At 45.5% G+C, this 18809-nt stretch overlaps 1 protein-coding gene across 1 annotated transcript in view; it reads left to right on the top strand.

Moving 5' to 3' along the window:
- The window catches only part of LOC135205268 (uncharacterized), a 109683-nt gene that overhangs the window by 45685 nt on the left and 45189 nt on the right, over positions 1-18809 (top strand). Inside the window, 2 exon segments of the mRNA XM_064235633.1 lie at positions 17262-17931; positions 18148-18280. Coding sequence (XP_064091703.1) covers positions 17293-17931; positions 18148-18280 — 772 coding nt within the window. The 5' untranslated portion in view covers positions 17262-17292.

Below are 18809 nucleotides of genomic sequence, written 5' to 3'. Positions count from 1 at the left end.
CCTTCAGGGAAAATCCTCCCTTGACGGACAACTCCAAGGGAGTTGACCGCAAGATACTCGGATCCGTCCGAAAGCTTGCTATGTTGCAAGCAGTGGAACAGATTGATTTCCAAGGAAGCGGTAGAACTGGTTCAAGATCTCCATTCTCCAGGATTCTACAATCGGCTATTCTTGGTACCGAAAGCATCGGGGGGATGGAGACCCATTTCTAGACGTCAGTGCCCTGAATTTCTTTGTCTTGAAGAAGAAATTTTCAATGGAGACGTCTTCCTCGTTCTATCTGCTCTTCGTCCATGGGTATGGTGTCCCTGGACCTTCAGGATGCGTATTTCCATGTGCCATTCATCCGGCAGCAAGGAAGTATCTGAGGTTCATGTTCCAAGGGAAAGTGTTCCAGTTCCGAGCGATGTGCTTCGGACTTTCGGGGGGGGGGCTGCCCCTCAAGTATTTACGACCATCATGAAGAATGTAGCTTATTGGCTACATATGGAAGGGATCAGGATCTCGTTATATCTGGACGATTGGCTAATAAGAGCCCAATCGAGAAAAAATGTCTGGAGGACCTATTAGTTACTCTAAAGTTGACAAAGTCCTTAGGACTTTTAGTAAATCACGAGAAATCCATGCTGACTCCCCAGCAAAGTATTGTCTATCTGGGGATTCAGATGGATTCTCGGGATTTTCTAGCGTATCCTTCGCAGGAAAGGAGAGAACGCTGCCTAGAAAAAGGTGTCAGTCTTCTTAAGGAAAGAACATTGTTCCGCGAGGGAATGGATGAGCTTGCTGGGGACCCTCTCCTCGATGGAACAGTTCGTTTCCTTAGGAAGACTTCACCTACGACCCCTTCAATTTTATCTGAAGGAGAAGTGGGATTGGAAGTCCAACAATCTGGGAGAGACTTTTCCAATCTCGAAACGGATCAAGGAGAATATCCGTTGGTGGGTTAGATCCACAGAAACTAAGCAAAGGAATCTCCCTTCGCTTACAGAACCCGCGCCTAGCGTTGTTTGCAGACGCCTCAGATTCAGGGTGGGGAGCGACCCTAGGTTCGCAAGAAGTGTCAGGCATTTGGGAAGGAGAACAAGTGTCCCTGGCACTAAACAAGAAAGAGCTAACAGCCATTCATCTAGCTTTGGTTCATTTCGAGGAACAGGTCTCAGGTCTGGGGATTCAGATTCACTCGGACACACAACAGCCCTCGCTTATATAAAGAAGCAAGGGGGGACGCATTCCTTTTCCCTGTACGAATCAGCAAAGGATCTGCTGATTTGGGCACAGGAAAGGAGGATCTCTCTCCTCACAGGTTTGTGCAGGGAGAGAAACAATGTCCGGGCAGATCTGTTAAGCAGAAAAGAACAAGTCCTACCCACGGAATGGACTCTCAATCCTCAGATTTGCCAACAACTTTGGCATCTGTGGGGAAGGCCCAATATAGACCTGTTCGCGACCAACAAGAATCACAGATTAGAAACCTATTGCTCCCCGATCTCGGATCCTCAAGCAGTAGCAGTAGACAGCTTTCTGCTAGATTGGACGGGCTTGGACGCTTACGCTTCCCTCCTTTCAAGATAGTAGGAGAATATTGAGGAAGTTCGCTTGCTCGGAAGGAACAAGAATGACCCTCATCGCTCCTTTGGCCGGCTCTCGATTGGTTCACAGAGGTGCTGGAGTGGTTAGTGGATTTTCCAAGATCGCTTCCACTAAGGAACGATCTTCTCAAACAACCCCACTTCGACAGGTTTCACAAAAACCTCCCCGCTCTAAGTCTGACCGCCTTCAGACTGTCGAAGGACTTGTCAGAGCAAGGGGCTTTTTCACGAGAAGTGGCGAAGGCTATTGCAAGAGCCAGAAGAGTCTCCACTTCTAAAGTATATCAGTCGAAGTGGGAGTTGTTTAGAAGATGGTGTAAGGAAAAGAAAATATCCTCCTCCAGTACCTCTGTAACTGAAATCGCAGATTTTCTCCTATATTTGAGAAAAGACTGTAACCTGGCAGTTTCAACAGTGAAAGGTTACAGAAGTATGCTGGCCTCAGTTTTTCGACATAGAGGAATAGATCTGACAACAATAAAGATCTTCATGACCTTATAAGGTCTTTTGAGACCACGAAAGAACATGTAATCAAGAAGCCTAGCTGGAACTTGGATGTGGTCCTCAAGTCCTAATGTCGGAAAAAATAAAAAATGTACCGTCTCACGCAGCTTCGTTTAGGGACTTAACAAGAAGTCTTTATTCCTTTTTGCGTTAGCAACAGCCAAGAGAGTGAGCAAGTTACAAGCTTTGGAAGGTAAAGTGGGGTTTAAGAAAGATTCAGCGATTTGCTCCTTTCAACCATTTTTTCTAGCGAAAAATGAAAATCCCTCAAGCCTTGGCCAAGAAGCTTTGAGATAAAAGGAATATCTTCATTAACAGGGAGAGAACTAGAAAGGACTTTGTGTCCAGTCAGGGCACTCAAGTTCTACCTGGAGAAGAAGAAGTTGCTGAAAGGTACAGAAGAAAGTCTTTGGTGCTCTGTAAGAGATCCGAAAAGAGCAGATTTCTAAGAACGCCCTTACATTCTTCATATGTAATAAGGGAAGCTCACCTTAAATGCGAAGAAGAGCATTTCAAGGTTCTCAGAGTGAGAGCTCATGAAGTGAGAGCCATAGCTACGTCTATGGCATTTCACAAAACATGGTCGCTTCAGGCTCTTATAGAGTCGACATTTTGGAGATGTAATTCGGTGTTCGCCTCGAATTACCTAAGAGATGTTAAAATTTCGTACGAAAAGTGCTTTGCTCTGGGAGCGTATGTTTCGGCGAATTCAGTGCTGGGAGAAGGGGCTGAGGCTAATCCTTCCTATTTAGTTTAAGGCTTAAATTACTGTTTATTGGTGGTTGTTTTTTATTGGTTAATTGTCAGAGGGAATAGGGACCCTCTTACAATTCATAGATTGTAACAAGACTAACATGGTCAGGTGATCGGGATTGGCTTCAGTGCTCTTTGTGATTTGTTTAATAACCTTAACTCTGTCATGTAAGAGGGCGAGTCTCCATTGATATGACAAAAGGTCAAGGCTCTACCATGTAAGTGGGTCAGCCCCCATTGGTACGATCCAGTATAGGCTCTGTCGCGTAAGCGGGCTAGCCCCCATTGACACGATCCAAGAGTTATTCAACCATAGTTCATTCCTCGTTGAAACTCTTGAGGCAAGCAGACTCATCGACAGTAGTCATGAAGTCTTCAGCCCAATAAGGTAGGAACTATGGATTATGTTATCCAAGAACATAGGTTGTTTTTTCCCTGTTTTTAATGTATTTAGTTTAAGTATTATTTTGTTTTTAGCTGTCTCTTGCCCGGCCACCAAGGGTGCCAATCAGCTAAGTATATATCTGCTGGGTAAGTTACTTGTACAAAAATGATATTGTTAAGATACAATAAATGTTTTGTACATACTTACTGGCAGATATATACGATTAATGGCCCACCCAGCCTCCCCTCAGGAGACAGGTGGAAGAGAAATTATGGCTTAGAAAACGGGAATAGTTCCAGACCCCGCCACCCAGCGGCGGGAATGGTGGATCACCTGACCTACCTGTTTGCGTGTGCCGCGAGTTTTGAAATTCTGTCGGGACGACCGAGTCTATAGCTAAGTATATATCTGCCAGGTAAGTATGTACAAAACTTTATTGTATCTTAACAATATCATTTTAATATGCATGCACAGTAAAACCTGAACTTTACCTTTGGCGAGTGTGGCTGCTGGCTTGACGGAGACGGGAGGAGGGGAAGGGTGAGGAGGAGAGGGTTATGGCTTGGGGGGAAATCTCCCTCCGTGAACACTTCTGGAAGACTTTCTGGTTCTTTCTCTAGAGAGCACCGTTCACTACAATCACTAATTTGTTCATGAAACTTACCTGACAGATATATATATAGCTGTATTTCTGACGTCCGACAGAATTTCAAAATTCGCGGCACACGTAGTGGGGCGGTCAGGTGGTAGTACCCATTCCCGCCGCTGGGCGGCGGATATCAGGAACCATTCCCATTTTCTATTCATAGTTTTTTCTGTCGCCGGTGCTGCAAACATCTTGTTTACAGTACCTCCGTCTAGGATTTTTTCATTATCTCGCTTAATATTATCTGGATTGACTTTTGGTATCGACTTCTGGATTGTTGGATTGGCACGCGGAATAGTGGATTGGTTTTTTGATTTTGGATTGGCTTTTCTAGATTCAGTATGTCTGGATCAAGTTCGGGAAGTTTCAGAGTGTGTGTGAGGAGTGAATGTAAGGTGAGGCTTCTTAAACCTTCAGTTGATCCTCACACAGTTTGTATGGATTGCAGGGGGCATGTTTGCGTGGTTGATGATCGGTGCAATGAATGTAAGGATTTGGATGATGATAAATGGAGGATGTATGAGACCTATCGGCGTAAATTAGAGCGCGATAGAGTCAGGAGGTCTTCCTCCAAGGGCAGCTCTACTAAAGGTAGGATAGTAACATTTCTCTCCTCTAACACCAGTAGATTTTGCCCAACCTAATCCTGTTTTGTTGCCTTCGGGCCCCAGTGCTGTGTCTGGAGAAGGTAACACCCAAACTATCTGATTCTAGAGTTCTATTCGTGCTCTCGAATCTAAAGTTTTGGCCCTGTAGGAACCGGCCCAGTGAAAAGTTTGTGTTAGTGCCCCTAGTGTTGTGGAGGGGGCGTCAGATCGGCCCCATAATGCCTCTAGGCCTAGACCTCTATCGGACTCCCAGGACTCAGGGAGTGGGGTATGTCGAAAGCCGCAAGAGGGTTACGGGGGCTCCCCACCGATCTGGCGTCCCTTCGGCAGGCCTTGTTGCTAAATCCCAGGCTGCCAAGGAGCGCGCACGAGCACGTATCCTTAAAGATTGCTTTTCGTCCTCCGAAGCGTCCTCCCCGCGCAAGGGGTGGAGCGCTCGGAGAGACTCGCGTCCGTTGAAAAGGACTTTTCGCTTTGAGGACGCTTCACGTCCTATGTCTCCTCTTTCGTCAGAGGACGCTTATGACGCCTTTCCTCCTCAGAAGAGAGGAAGCTTTCTACCGATGAGGACGTTTCGTTTTCACGCGCAGGCGTGTTCACCTGAGAGGCAGATAGCTGTACCTGCTAGAAGGAAGGAGGCGTCCCCTCGCCCCTCGCGCCTTCTCGCAGGCTCAGTCCTGCCCCTTCTTTTGCTCCTTCGTCACCTACGAAGGATATCCTTGTGTCCCTTCAGGACCAGATTACGTCGCTGATGGCTCAGAGGACTTGCCCAGCAGCAGTCGAGCCTAAGCGTAGGAAGGACGTTCGGCTACCCGTCAAGAGGACGAAGCGGCCTCATTCTCTCTCAGCTCGCTCGTCTCTCTCTCCGCCTCCGGATCGTCAACGTTCTCGCTCTCCTAGCAGATCTTTTACTCTCTCAGGAGAGGAAGCTCGTCAGGACGCTCGGCGTTCGAAGCAGGACGCTTTGCGCTCTCGGCAAGTAGCGGTTGAGGACGCTCGGCAGGACGCTCGGCGTTCTAGACAGACGCTTTGAGCTCTCTTCAAGACTCTTTTAAGGACGCTCGGGCAGGACGCTCGGCGCGCGAAGCAGGACGCTTCTGGTTATAGACAGGACGCTTTTGAGGACGCTCCGCAGGACGCTCGCCGTGTGAAGCAAGGACGCTTTTCGAGCGAAGCAGGACGCTTTGTGGAGACTGCAAAGCAGGACGCTCGCTTGTCTAGGCAGGACGCTTTTGGCGCTGCTCGTCAGGAAGCTCGCGCTTCCTTTCGTAGGGGAGCTTCCGTTAAGAAACAGTTAACGTGGCTTCTAAGGATGCTTCTCTTTCGGAAGATGTCCGTGCATCTAAAGATCAACGTACGGCTGCTTTCCGTACCTGTAGTCTTTATTCAGGATTGAGCCTAAGGGACGTACTCCCTCTCCTGATAGGCGTTCTCCAGTTCCTCTTAGGGAGGAAGGGGAGCTTAGTAGTCCAGGAGTTCCGTAGAGGAAGAACAGCCGGTAGCTTCAGCTGTCTCGGACTACAAGGTTCTTGTTAGGCTGTTACGTTCAGCATTCGGGGACAAGTTCCAGCCGACAGCACCTAGGTCTCCTCCCTCACAACTTTCGTCGTCCAAGACCGTAAAGACCCCTGAATTCGTCGAAATGAAGACGTCTCTGTCGACAAAGAGGGCGTTTAAGAAACTTCAAGACTTTATGTCCAAGGAAGGACAGGGCAAGAGGCACTTTCGCCCATCCACCCTCTAGACTCGCCGGGAAAGGAGGAGTTTGGTATGAGACCAAGGAGGATGTGGGGATAAAGGTCCCTTCGTCCGCGTTGGGTGACTTCTCCAGTGTAGTGGACGCCCAGAGGAGGTCTCTCTTAGCGTCTGCTAAGGTGACCTGGACTCCGGTTGAGACTGACCACACTTGAAGGGACTTCTTCGTACCTTAATGTTTTTAATTTCCTAGACTGTGTCTGGGAGTTTTGGACCTTCAGTCTAGAAGTCCTGATTCTCTCAGTCTGGGGGAGCTGTCCAGCGTGTTGTCATGTATGGACAAGGCCGTCAGGGATGGTTCGGAGGAGCTAGTTTCAATTTTGGAACTGCCTTCCTGAAGAAAAGAGCACTGCTGTGGCAATTTTACTGCTAAGTCGGTATCTCCCGCTCAGAAAGCGGAATTGCTCTTTGCGCCTCTTTCGGGACCATCTCTTCCCCCAGGCTATGGTAAAGGATCTTGCACAGAGTTTGCAAGAAAAGGCGACCCAGGACCTCTTGGTTTCAGTCTTCAAGACGTCCAGCGGTTCCTTCCACGTCAACATTCAGCAAACCCCCGAAGAAAGTCAAACCCTTTCGCGGGGCACCCCCCTCGAGAGCAGCTCCTCGAGGGAGAGGTTTTTCGAGAGGAAGAGCTTCATTCAAACCGAAAAACAGCAAATGAAGATCTCGTCCTTCAGACACCAGTCGGGGCCAGACTGGAATTCTTTGCGAGTCTTGGAGGCAGAGAGGAGCGGATCCTTGGACCCTCAAGATAGTAGAACGGGGGTACAAGATCCCTTTTCTTCATCCTCCTCCTTTGACTTCAACTCCCAGAGACCTCTCTCCATCCTATCAGGGAGAGAAGAAAAGTGTTCTTTTCGATCTCTTAGACCAGATGGTCGAAAAAAGCAGCGGTGGAACAAGTCTTGGACCTAGAGTCACCGGGCTTCTACAACAGGATTTTCCTAGTGCCGAAGCAGTCGTCAGGTTGGCGCCCGGTCCTGGATGTGAGCAGGCTAAATCTTTTTGTAGAAAAGATAAAGTTCAGAAATGGAGACGCCTCAGTCGGTGCTGGGAGCATTGAGACCTGGCGACTGGATGGTGTCTCTAGACCTGCAGGACGCATACTTCCACGTCCCAGTCCACCCTCTTTCAAGGAAGTACCTGAGATTCGTCTTGGACAACAGGGTTTTGGCAGTTCAGAGCCCTTTGTTTCGGTCTCAGCACGGCCCCAATGGTTTCACAATGATTATGAGGAATGTAGCGAAGTGGCTCCATTCGTCAGGAATCAGGATATCCCTCTACTCGACGATTGGCTGATCAGAGCGTCGTCGAGGCAGAAGTGTCTGAAGGACCTTCAGTTTACGCTAGCCCTAGCAAAGTCTCTGGGTCTGTTGGTCAACACCGAAAAGTCGCATCTGACCCCGACACAGTCCATCGTGTATCTGGGGATTCAGATGGATTCAGTGGCTTTTCGGGCGTTTCCATCCCAGGAACGTCAGCGACTGGGGTTAGAGAAAGTCGCAGCCTTCCTAGAGAGAGAAGCTTGTTCGGTGAGGGAGTGGATGAGTCTGCTGGGCACCATTTCCTCACTATAGAAAAGTTTGTCTCGCTGGGAAGACTGCACCTCAGGCCTCTTCAATTCTTCCTTGCGGAAGAATGGACGTCGAAAGGGGACCTGAATGCGATCCTAAGGATCTCCAACGAAGTAAGAGTACACTTAAGATGGTGGCTCGACCCATCAGAAGTTACGAGAGGGCCTCTCCTTAAATCTGCTGAGCCCAGACCTAGTGTTGTTCTCAGACGCTTCCACTTCCGGTTGGGGAGCAACACTAGGGGGGGAAGAAGTGTCAGGCTCCTGGAGAGGGGAACAGGTAGCCTGGCACATCAATGTAAAAGGAACTGGCAGCGATATTCCTGTCGCTGCAGTTCTTCGAAGAAAAACTGTCAAGCAAGGTTGTTCAAGTCAACTCGGACAGTACCACAGCCCTTGCGTATCTAAAGAATCAGGGAGGGACTCGCTCCAGATCCCTTTTTCTCCTGGCGAAGGAAGTTCTGCTATGGGCAGACAAGCAAGGCACATCAAGATCCTGACAAGATTCGTGGCAGGGGTTCAGAATGTCAGGGCGGACCTTCTCAGCCGCCGGAATCAGATTCTACCAACAGAATGGACCTTGCACCAGGAAGTCTGTCAAAAGTTATGGAAATTGTTGGGGGACGTCCTCTAGTAGACCTGTTCGCTACATCAAGGACGAAGAGGCTTCCTCTGTATTGCTCCCCAGTTATGGACCCAGGGGCAATTGCAGTGGACGCGTTGCTCTGGAAACTGGACAGACCTGGATCTTTACGCCTTTCCCCCATTCAAGATCATGGGGGACGTAATGAGAAAGTTCGCAGCGTCAGAAGGGACAAGGTTGACTCTGATTGCCCCAATGTGGCCAGCAAGAGAGTGGTTCACAGAGGTCATGACGTTCCTTGTGGACTTCCCAAGAACGTTGCCCTGGAGGAGAGATCTACTCAGACAGCCTCACTTCAAAAGGTTTCACCAAAACCTCTCCTCTCTCCCGCTGCGTTCAGACTATCGAAAAGCTGGCCAGAGCGAGAGGCTTTTCAAAGGCAGCTGCGAGAGCAATCGCTAATGCTCGAAGAGCCTCGTCAAGAGCTGTCTACCAGTCTAAGTGGTCTTCCTTCAGGGCATGGTGCAAGAAGGAAGGAATTTCCTCTTCCACGACCTCTGTGAATCAGATAGCAGATTTCTTACTCCATCTAAGAAATGTGCAAAAATTGGCAGTTCCTACAATCAAGGGTTATAGGAGTATGTTGTCTGCCGTTTTTCGCCACAGAGGAATGGACCTCTCCGACAATAAGGATCTGCACGATCTCTTAAGGTCGTTTGAAACTACCAAAATTCCACAAGCAAGACCGCCCTCATGGAATTTAGATGTGGTGTTGAAACATCTGATGCTAAGTCCCTTTGAGCCTCTCCATGAAGCTTCTCTAAGGGACTTAACGAGGAAAACGCTTTTCCTAACTTCTCTGGCGACGGCGAAGAGAGTTTAGTGAAATCCAAGCGTTCAGTAGCTAGTGGGTTTCAAGGGAGACAAACGCTGTCTGCTCGTTGAACCCTTCTTTCTTGGCTAAGAACGAGAACCCGTCTAATCCTTGGCCAAAGAGCTTTGAAATCAAAGGAATATCGAGTCTCGTGGGTCAAGAACCAGAGAGAGCCCCTGTGCCCTGTCAGGGCTCTCAAGTTCTATGTGAATAGGACTAGAGAGATAAGAGTTCCCTCAGGTAATCTCTGGTGCTCGGTGAAGAGACCGGATTTGCCGTTGTCGAAGAATGCTGTTGCTTTCTTCTTGAGGGACGTCATTAAAGAGGCTCATTCATCTTGCCAGAAGACTGATATGAGCCTCTTAAAGTGAAAGCTCACGAGGTCAGAGCCGTAGCTACCTCTCTTGCCTTCCAAAGGAACATGTCTATCAGAGATATTCTTGATAGCACCTTCTGGAGGAGCAATTCCGTATTCGCCTCACATTACCTCCGGGATGTGAGGACGATTTACGAGAACTGTAGTTCTTTGGGACCTTACATTTCGGCAGACACAGTTTTTGGGGGCTGAAGGTAGCTCTCTCCCTATCCCTTAGCTTAGTTAGGTTAGTTTATTGTGTTTTTTGGTTGATGGGTGAGATCTTCTGTGAAAATCTCCCACTTCCATAGTGTTAATATCAGGGTTTTTTGCGTTAGTTGGTCAGGTGGTGGTCGGTGCTGTGTTACTGCCATATGTTTTTGCCTAGATGGTCTTGTCGCATTGTGGTCACGCCCCCGTTGACAGAGCATCCAGAGAGCGCCCAGCACTACAGGTCAACACCTGGCTGGCAACTCTGATAAAGCATAAGCAGGCTTTAGGTGACAGTAATCACATAGTCTACTTTGCTATCAGGTAAGGAACCAATAAGTTAATCTTTTATTTTAATTTAATTTCCTAAAAAATCCTAGTCTGTCTCTCCCACCATCCGAAGTGTGATTCAGCTATATATATATCTGTCAGGTAAGTTTCCATGAACAAATGTTATTGTTATAATACAATTAATTCGTTCATACTTACCTGGCAGATATATTACTTACGAGTGCCCACCCTCCTCCCCCTCAGGAGACAAGGCCATGAATAAATATGAATAGAAAATGGGAATGGTTCCTGATATCCGCCGCCCAGCGGCGGGAATGGGTACTACCACCTGACCAGCCCCACTACGTGTGCCGCGAATTTTGAAATTCTGTCGGACGTCAGAAATACAGCTATATATATATCTGCCAGGTAAGTATGAACAAACTTAATTGTATTATAACAATAACATTTTTACGCTTACGCGACACTGTGTCGTCTTTCACAATTTTGAAAAATATTTTTCTATGGAGGCTTGCTTTTGCTGTTCTTTAAAATTTTATAGAAATGACCCACCCCATTATCGATAAACAAATTTGTTGCACGCCCTGACGCAGCCTTATTCGGGTGATTTTTCTCGATAAAACTTTTCACAATTTTCCCAGTGTTTCAAAAAATCCTTGATCTCGCTCGAAGGAAGCGACTGTGCAGCGTCTTCCCCCTCCTCCTCAGATGAGATCTCCTCCGTTACCTGTCTCTGTTGCTCCTTGTGTAGCTCCAACAGTCGTCGGTCGTCAGCTGCTGCCCATGCTCAGTCAGGAGGTCCTCGATGTCGTCCGTGTCAACCTCCAGCCCTAAGGACATGCCCAAGGATACAATCTCGTCTTCAACTGCCCCCTTCTCGACGGTTTCGAACCCCTCAAAATCTCGTTCAGCAACGCAGTCGGGCCACAGTTTCTCCATGCAGAATTGAGGTTCTCCTGGTGATTCCCTGCCAGGCTTTGTCAATCAGATTGAGGCAGTTGTAAAACCGAGTAGTGATCCTTCCAAAAACTCTCTGAGGTAAGGTTGGTGCCTTCCGTCATCTCAAAGCAGCGCTGGAAACATAGCCTTCGTATACAATTTCTTGAAATTGGCGATAACTTGCTGGTCCATGGGCTGGAGTATTGGAGTGGTGTTGGCGGGCAAGAACTTGACTTTAATGAACTTGAATTCGTCCAGTAAGTCCTCTTCAACGGATGGAGGTGGGCAGGAGCATTGTCCATCACAAGTAAGGCTTTGAATGGGAGGTCCTTCTCCCGGAGATACTTCTTCACCTCGGGCCACCAAAAACCTCGTTCATCCACTCGACGAACAAGATCCTTGTCACCCAAGCCTTGGTATTAGACCGCCACATAACGTGCAACAGCTTCTTCTGCAGTTGTTTTTTCTTAAAGGCGCCGTGGATTTTCCGCAGTGATACAGAGGAGAGGCTTAACCTGGCAATCCCCGCTTGCATTAGCACAAAACAGTAGGGTTAGACGGTCTTTCATGGGCTTGTGACCGGGAAGTGCTTCTCTTCTGCCGTAATGAACGTCCTCCTGGGCATCTTCTTCCAGAATAACCCTGTCTCGTCGCAATTGAAGACTTGTTGGGGGAGGTATTTCTCGGAATCACGAGCCTTTTAAACACTTTTACGTAAGCCTCTGCCACCTTTGTATCTGAGCTTGCAGCCTCACCATGGCGAACAACACTGTGGATGCCAGTCCTTCTCTTAAAATTCTCGAACCAGCCACGGCTCGCCTTAAAACTGTCTTTTTCACTGTCTGCTGATGTGCCTGGCTCATTTTTACTCAAATCTTCGTAGATCTTACGAGCCTTTTCACAAATGATGCTCTCACTTACGGAATCTCCTGCCAGCTGCTTCTCGTTTATCCAAACCATGAGCAAATTTTTCTACGTCGTCGAGAATATAAGGCCGTTGTTTCGTCAAATACTGTACACCTTTTGATGCTTTACTGGCTTTAATTTCTTCCTTTTTCTTCAAAATAGTGCAGATCGTTGATTGCGACCGCTTGAAGAATGCTGCAATGTCTTTCACGCGCTCGCCTTTAATCATGCATTTGGATAATTTCCTTCTTCATTTCGACTGTAATCATCTCCTTCTTTCTTATGCTTTCCTTCTTGCTGCTTGCCTTCGTCATCTTGGGAGCCATTGTCTTTAGTATTTGGGTAATATATGTATGTTATAAGCACTATCACGGAACACAACACGTGCGCAAATCACTAAGCAAAATTTGAGAGCGTATCACGGGCAGATGCGTTCAATCTTAACGCCAGCGCAGATAGTGAAAGAGTTATGGTTTAAAACGGGTCCAAGGGATGCGTGGGAGGAAGTCACGTGACCCTCGTTAAGTTTTGGCCGAAAAAATGCGTCGCAGATCCACGCTCATCCGATGTCCGATGTAAACAAGCAGGCGCCTGGCCTCCATGATAGAAATTCGCGCATTCGTATTCCAAGTGAAATTCGTATTCCAGAATGAGGGCGTCACTTTGTAAGTTAAAAAATTCGTATACTAATCGGTTCGTAACCCAAAGTATTACTGTATATAGATGTCCTCCCTGATTCATCGCAACTCCGACTTCTCACCGAACAGCAATGTAGTAGCGGTTTAGCGTTTTCAGTCCTCTGTAAAACAACAGGGATTAAGCCATCTTGATGGGTTGTTGTCATCGGCGGGACTTTTCTACGTTCAGAATCTTAAGAGTTAACTTCTCTCAATGCAGCTGTGAAGACATAGGTCTGCATTCACCTATCACCTTCGTCTTCAATGTCACATAGTATTGTTTCTCCTTAGTTGAGATTCAACCACTATGAGAACTTCTGTCTTGCCATCAGGGACCTCGGTCTCTAGAAGGCAATTGATTTTCGTCTATTGGGCACATGCCTTGAGAGAATCATCATCTCGCCTTCCAGCATCGGTGGCAACAGATAGACGATTTGTATGGTCTCTCGGCATAACCCCTCAAAAGGCGAGGGTCACGTGACTACGCCTCGAATGCATGGACGGCTCGCCTCACACATCCGAATGCAGTCAGTCGGCAGGTGTCAAAGCGTCTGAGACCATCACGAACTACACTGTGGACTTTGTATCGGTTGATCCAGATCAGTCATTACTTCGTCCTACTGACGTGTTCCAGTACCCATAAGTATCGACACCTACCATGGAATGTCGGTGTCTTTATCCATTGCGGAGACGACGAGGCAGTGAGAGACTTCGCTGCAGTGGGATAGACCAGTAGATGGGTACTAGACATCACTCCGAAGAATATGTCGAACAGGAAGATGGATAGGTCATTGCGACTATATCTTTCTTTCCCTTCGGAACTGCCCACAGGTCCTTGGAACCTCATTTCCCTGGACCAGTGGTGGATGCTTGCAAGATGTGTTTGCTTACCCAGCTCCTTCAAGAGGCCAAGTTGCATCTCGTCCATGGTGTGCAGTTGTAGAGGTAAGAAGGATGTGAGAGTGACTGGCTCTCCCCCTTCCACGCCTCGACCCTCCATTCCTCGTCCTTCAGGTTGAGGATAGAACTTGAACTCACACTGGCGGTTGGACGATTGGTGTGGTAAGTTTACCCATAGAGCATCCTTTTTATGTTTCTTATCAGAATCATAGAAGCAATCCCGCTCCTTCCTCTAGCAAGGGGAGGAAGGAGACTGACAATAATGCAAACCCTTCCCAGAACGTTGCATTAATGTCTCCGACCCCAAATATTCTTCACAGGCCTTTTTCTGATGAGTCACGATCCCTCACTCATTTTGAAAAGGCCCGGAAGTCTGACTCTTGATCATGCAGCTTCTATACTCCGATCAAGTTGCAGCAGCAGGGCAGGGCTCCTCCTCGCTCTTACGACCATGAGGAGTAGCCTAGGTGCGCAGAACTCCAGTCAGTTCTAGAAGCTCACGCAGATTCCTCCCACCAATTATTGAGTCTTCCTTATCTTAAAGGACCGAGGGTTTGTATTCTGTGTCGGAACAAATCACAATTTGTCGTAAATTGTATTTTTCCTAACTATACAAACCTGAGGTCCTTTACAGATATGCCCACCTCATGCCACCCCTCAATCTGAACCTGGGCCGAAAGGCAAAGTGGAGTGTTTACATCCGGGCAGGCTAGCCTGCCCCACGGTAGTTACTGCCTAACCACCTTGTTCAAGATTCAACGGCCGTAATTCCAGCTACGCCGTAAGTACATTCCTTATGTTAAAGGACCTCAGGTTTGTATAGTTAGGAAAAATGCAATTTACGACAAACTGTGATATTTCACAAATTATCTCACCTTTACTACATTATATACACCCTTTTCCATATTGTTAAGTCAAGAAGTTTTTTAAACGATATCTCCGTGCTGAGCTCTTCTGTATAATTATTCTGCTTTGTTACCACTTTGAAATGATGCTACTGAGGTATTAAGATTTGTGACATTGTGAGTATTTACATTTTCACTTACAGTTATTTGGCCAAAAATATCTCTTGGAAGTAGGGTAAAAAACCGCATGGTACAGGGGTGGACCATGTACGATCAATGTGTACAACCCCAAAAAAAGTACATTATAACGCGTCCTGACATCGGAGATGGGCACCAGACGCGACTTCTTGTTGGTTAGAAACGGAGCTAAAGACCTCTACTCCGGTGTCAGGACGCGTTATGATGTACTTTTCTTGGGGTTGTACACATTGATCGTACATGGTCCACCCCTGTACCATGCGGTTTTTTACCCTAGAATGTAAAAGAACAGAATTTTGACTTACTGTGCATATACTCCTTAGGCAATGTAGGTTCCTTTCCTGGGAGAAGTATAAGGTTACACAAAGTAGGAAGACTGTCTTCCGAGTTGAACTATTTCTGGTCTTCATGGTTCCCTTATTGTGTTTACTCCTTTGTTGTCTTCAAACAGATAAAAGACAGATTGGTTGACTGCAGTGCCACCTTGGGGGGAGTGGAATTGTGGCTCCATCTGTTTGTGTGTGTGTTTACTATTATGAAATCTATTTATGACAATTATTTTAAATGGTTTATAAATACAGACTTGTAATTATTCATTTGTTAGATGGCTATTGTGTGTTGTTGCTTAAACTTTTGATTAGACATTTACACTCACCATTTGACTTAGTTACCATCTTCAGTCTGCAATTAGAGATTTGTGTTCTACATTTCTGGTAACAGAAGCTGGAATATTGAGAACCATATTAGGAAAATAATGCAGTCTCATTTTGCTCTATTATTTTTTACAGTTTTACGAGTCCTTGAATATGAAAAATGGAAAATTCATGAACAAGTAACATTATAATGTATTATTCTGCTTGTTTTTGTGTATGAGCATTATTCATGGCAAAAAGTGTACATAATGTTTTTCCTGTAGATTTTCACAAATCTCTGGTTTAGAGTATCAGAATAACAAGAAGGAAATTGTGAGTGCCTAAGAAATCTTGAGTTGCTCTTAATCTGTGCCCTTTTTCTGTTTTCTGTCCACATTCCATCTCGTAATTCCTAGCCATCTGTGATTTTGAGATTTCTGTATGGTAAAGCAACATACAGTGGTACCTCGAGATACGAAATTAATCCGTTCCGAGACGCCCTTCGTATCAAGAGTTTTTCGTATCTTGGAACACATTTAACATGTAAAATGGCTAATCCGTTCCAAGCCCTCCAAAAACACCCCAGTAAATTATATTTCCAGGCCTAAAACACATGTTCTAGGGTTACGACGGAAGAAATATGACTCCAAAAAGGCAAAATACTGTACATACTTGAGTATTATTCAACTGCATATAATGTTCAACCCCATTTTTACTACATATATTAGGACTTTGGCATATGTCCCTTAGCAATAAGCGTAGCCTATGTTAGCGGTTGGTACTGTAGCCTAGTCTATGATTCTGACATCTAAACCTAAGAGCTAAAAGCTTAGAATATGCCAATAAAATGTATAAATAACCAGTATGTACTCATTTCAAATAATTATTAATTAATCATTAACTATAATACACAAACAAAGAAAAACAAAGCTTCCAATCGATTGTTTACATTCTTACGAGTATCGAACGAGCGCCAAGCAATCATTTTTCCTAGCACACAGTAAGCCATAAATTGTCATTAATATCTCTCTTCAACTAATGAAACCACCAAACAGTATAATAACCATTCATTTCTATTCTTTATTCTATCTTTACCTAATGGAGATACCAAGTTACTGACAGCTGTAATGAAACATACGTAATACGTAACGTAATAATAAAACAGAAGAAGAATTCTAAAAAATACCTATTTGTTGGCAGACTGATTTATTTTATATTTTCTGATATCTAATTCACAATTTTTTTATTAAAATGTATTGCATGTACTCATTTCAAATAATTATTAAGTAACCATTAACTATAATAAAAAAAAAAAAAAAAAAGCTTCCAAACGTCTGTTTACATCCAGCACTTACTAGTATCGAACGATCGCCAAGCAATCACTTTTACACAGTAGCCTAAATGTTTTTCATTATCTCCAACTACTGAAACTACCAACAGTATGGATAACCATTCATTTCTATTCTTTATTCTATCTTTACCTTAATGTGTTTTTTTTTTTATTAAATGTATTGCATGAATAAGTTTTTTCAATTTACAGCAACCTTTTACCAATAGAATACTTAAAGCACAAGGGGTAGATGCTGACCAATAGGAGAGCAGGACCTTATGAGGTGACTAGCATCAGGAACCAATGGGAGAGCGGGAGGATGGTGGCGAGTTTACTCAGTTGGCGGCGCGGGAGTTTTAAAATTGTTCTCGGTGGTCCGGGCGAACTCGGGACTTTATAGCAACAACCTTTCGTATCTTGAAAAACTTTTCGTATGTAGAGCAGTAAAACAAAATTTTTCGTATTGGCTTTCGTAACTTGGATATTTCGTAAGTTGAGCCTTTCGTATCTCGAGGTACTACTGTATTTCTCCATGCAATTTTTATTCTCGATGTGATCTTGCCATAGCTCTCAGCTGTGAATCTTCCTTACTATCACCCCCTTTTATGCAGTAGCATATGTTTTTGTTAAAAGGACATTTAAATATAAAAAGTCATGTTTTGCTTGTTTTATTGAGTATGTTTTAGAATTCCATATTTATATTTGCAGGTGAAAAAAGTTAGAAGAAGCCTGCCCTGAAATGTCCAGTTCCCAGCACAACAATGCTTCAGAACTGGCAGAGTCCTCTTCGACTGGCGAGGAAGAGAGACCGTCATCAACTTTTGCTCCGAGTTCATCTTCAGATCTGAACGCAACTTCCAAAGAATCTTCAAATACCTCCAGTTCTAATTCCCCAGCTGACCTGCTATCCTGGCAGAAACACGAGCCCACGTCCTCAAGTACAAGACTGGGTTATGGTCACACATCAGCGGAAAGCAGTCCGAAGGATCACTCGCTGCCGGCACCTCTGAGAGACGACTCACCGACCGCTGCGGAGAGCTCCTCCGGTCGTCGCCCAGCATCTTCAGAAAGTATTCCTCAGTCCGCGACGTCTACTCAGCAGTCGACGGAGCAGACTCGAGGCAGCGAAAATCCACCACACATAGAACAGCAGCAGCCTCCCCCGGGACAGCCCCCTCCTGCACAGGAAAATGGCGACACGGGCAGCAACGGCCAGAACAGGAACAATACCCAGAATAGACAGAATAACAATAATGGTGGACTCGCCAACGTCAGGGAGAGGTTGTTCCAGGCGCTCTTCTTCAGGTTGGCTGTTGCGTATGCCCGAGCGTTCCCGCAGCCTCTGAGGAGAGTGTTTGAGTTCATCATTTTGATTAAAGTGAGTTCGTTTGTCTTTACGTTTAACCGTGTTCTTAGACATATATGCAGAGTTGTAATTTTGGTTGCTTTCGTCAAATGACTGTCCAAAAGCACATTACTATATCTTCAAGTACATTGGCACAAAACTGATAATTATTCCAAAAATACAATGGTTTAAATTAGAAGCAGCTAACAGCAGTGAATTTCAATCTGACGTGTCTTTACTTCATTTCAGGCCCTCACAACATTATTCCTGCTGATATACATACACCTTGCTTTCACTCGTGCTCCCATAACATGTCTCGACCACATCAGGGATGATTGGCCCAGAGAAGGCATCCTTCGAGTGGAAGTCATTAGGAATCCTAGTAAGTCCTAGTGGAAGACACTGGCGTAGAAAATACCAGACTGGATTTGTTCTCTGCTTTCATTAATTTCAGTCCTTTGTTTATGTCTGTTTGCTCTACAGACACTAGTCAAGTTTTTTTGTTCCATAGTCGTGGCCAATCCAAGAGCTGATATCATATAGATGTAATTGGACCTAGGCCTAATTTTGTCTTGAGATAAGTCAAGAACTTTTAGTGTGTCCTCTATATCAGGGGTCTCCAAACTTTTCAATGTAAGGGCCACATTATATATTTCCCACATTTATGCGGGCCAAAGGAAAAAAAAAGAAAAAAAAAACAAGTCCGTGCCAGTAATTTAATTTCCTCAAATATTAGAGTATAAACATGGAAAAATTAAAACATATCTTGTTGGAAAAAATCAGGGTAAACTAAATAGATTCTTGCCTTTAACCCTTAAACGCCGAAGTGGTAAAATAAAAATTGTCTCCCGTGTGCCGGAGGTGTTTCAGAGTGAGCGCGGAAGCAGAAAAAATATTTTTTTCAAAAAATC

This window comes from Macrobrachium nipponense, chromosome 49, assembly GCF_015104395.2.
Source record: "Macrobrachium nipponense isolate FS-2020 chromosome 49, ASM1510439v2, whole genome shotgun sequence".
NCBI lineage: Eukaryota > Metazoa > Arthropoda > Malacostraca > Decapoda > Palaemonidae > Macrobrachium > Macrobrachium nipponense.
Note: the sequence above shows the minus strand (reverse complement) of the source record. Positions and strands in the feature narration are given on the sequence as shown.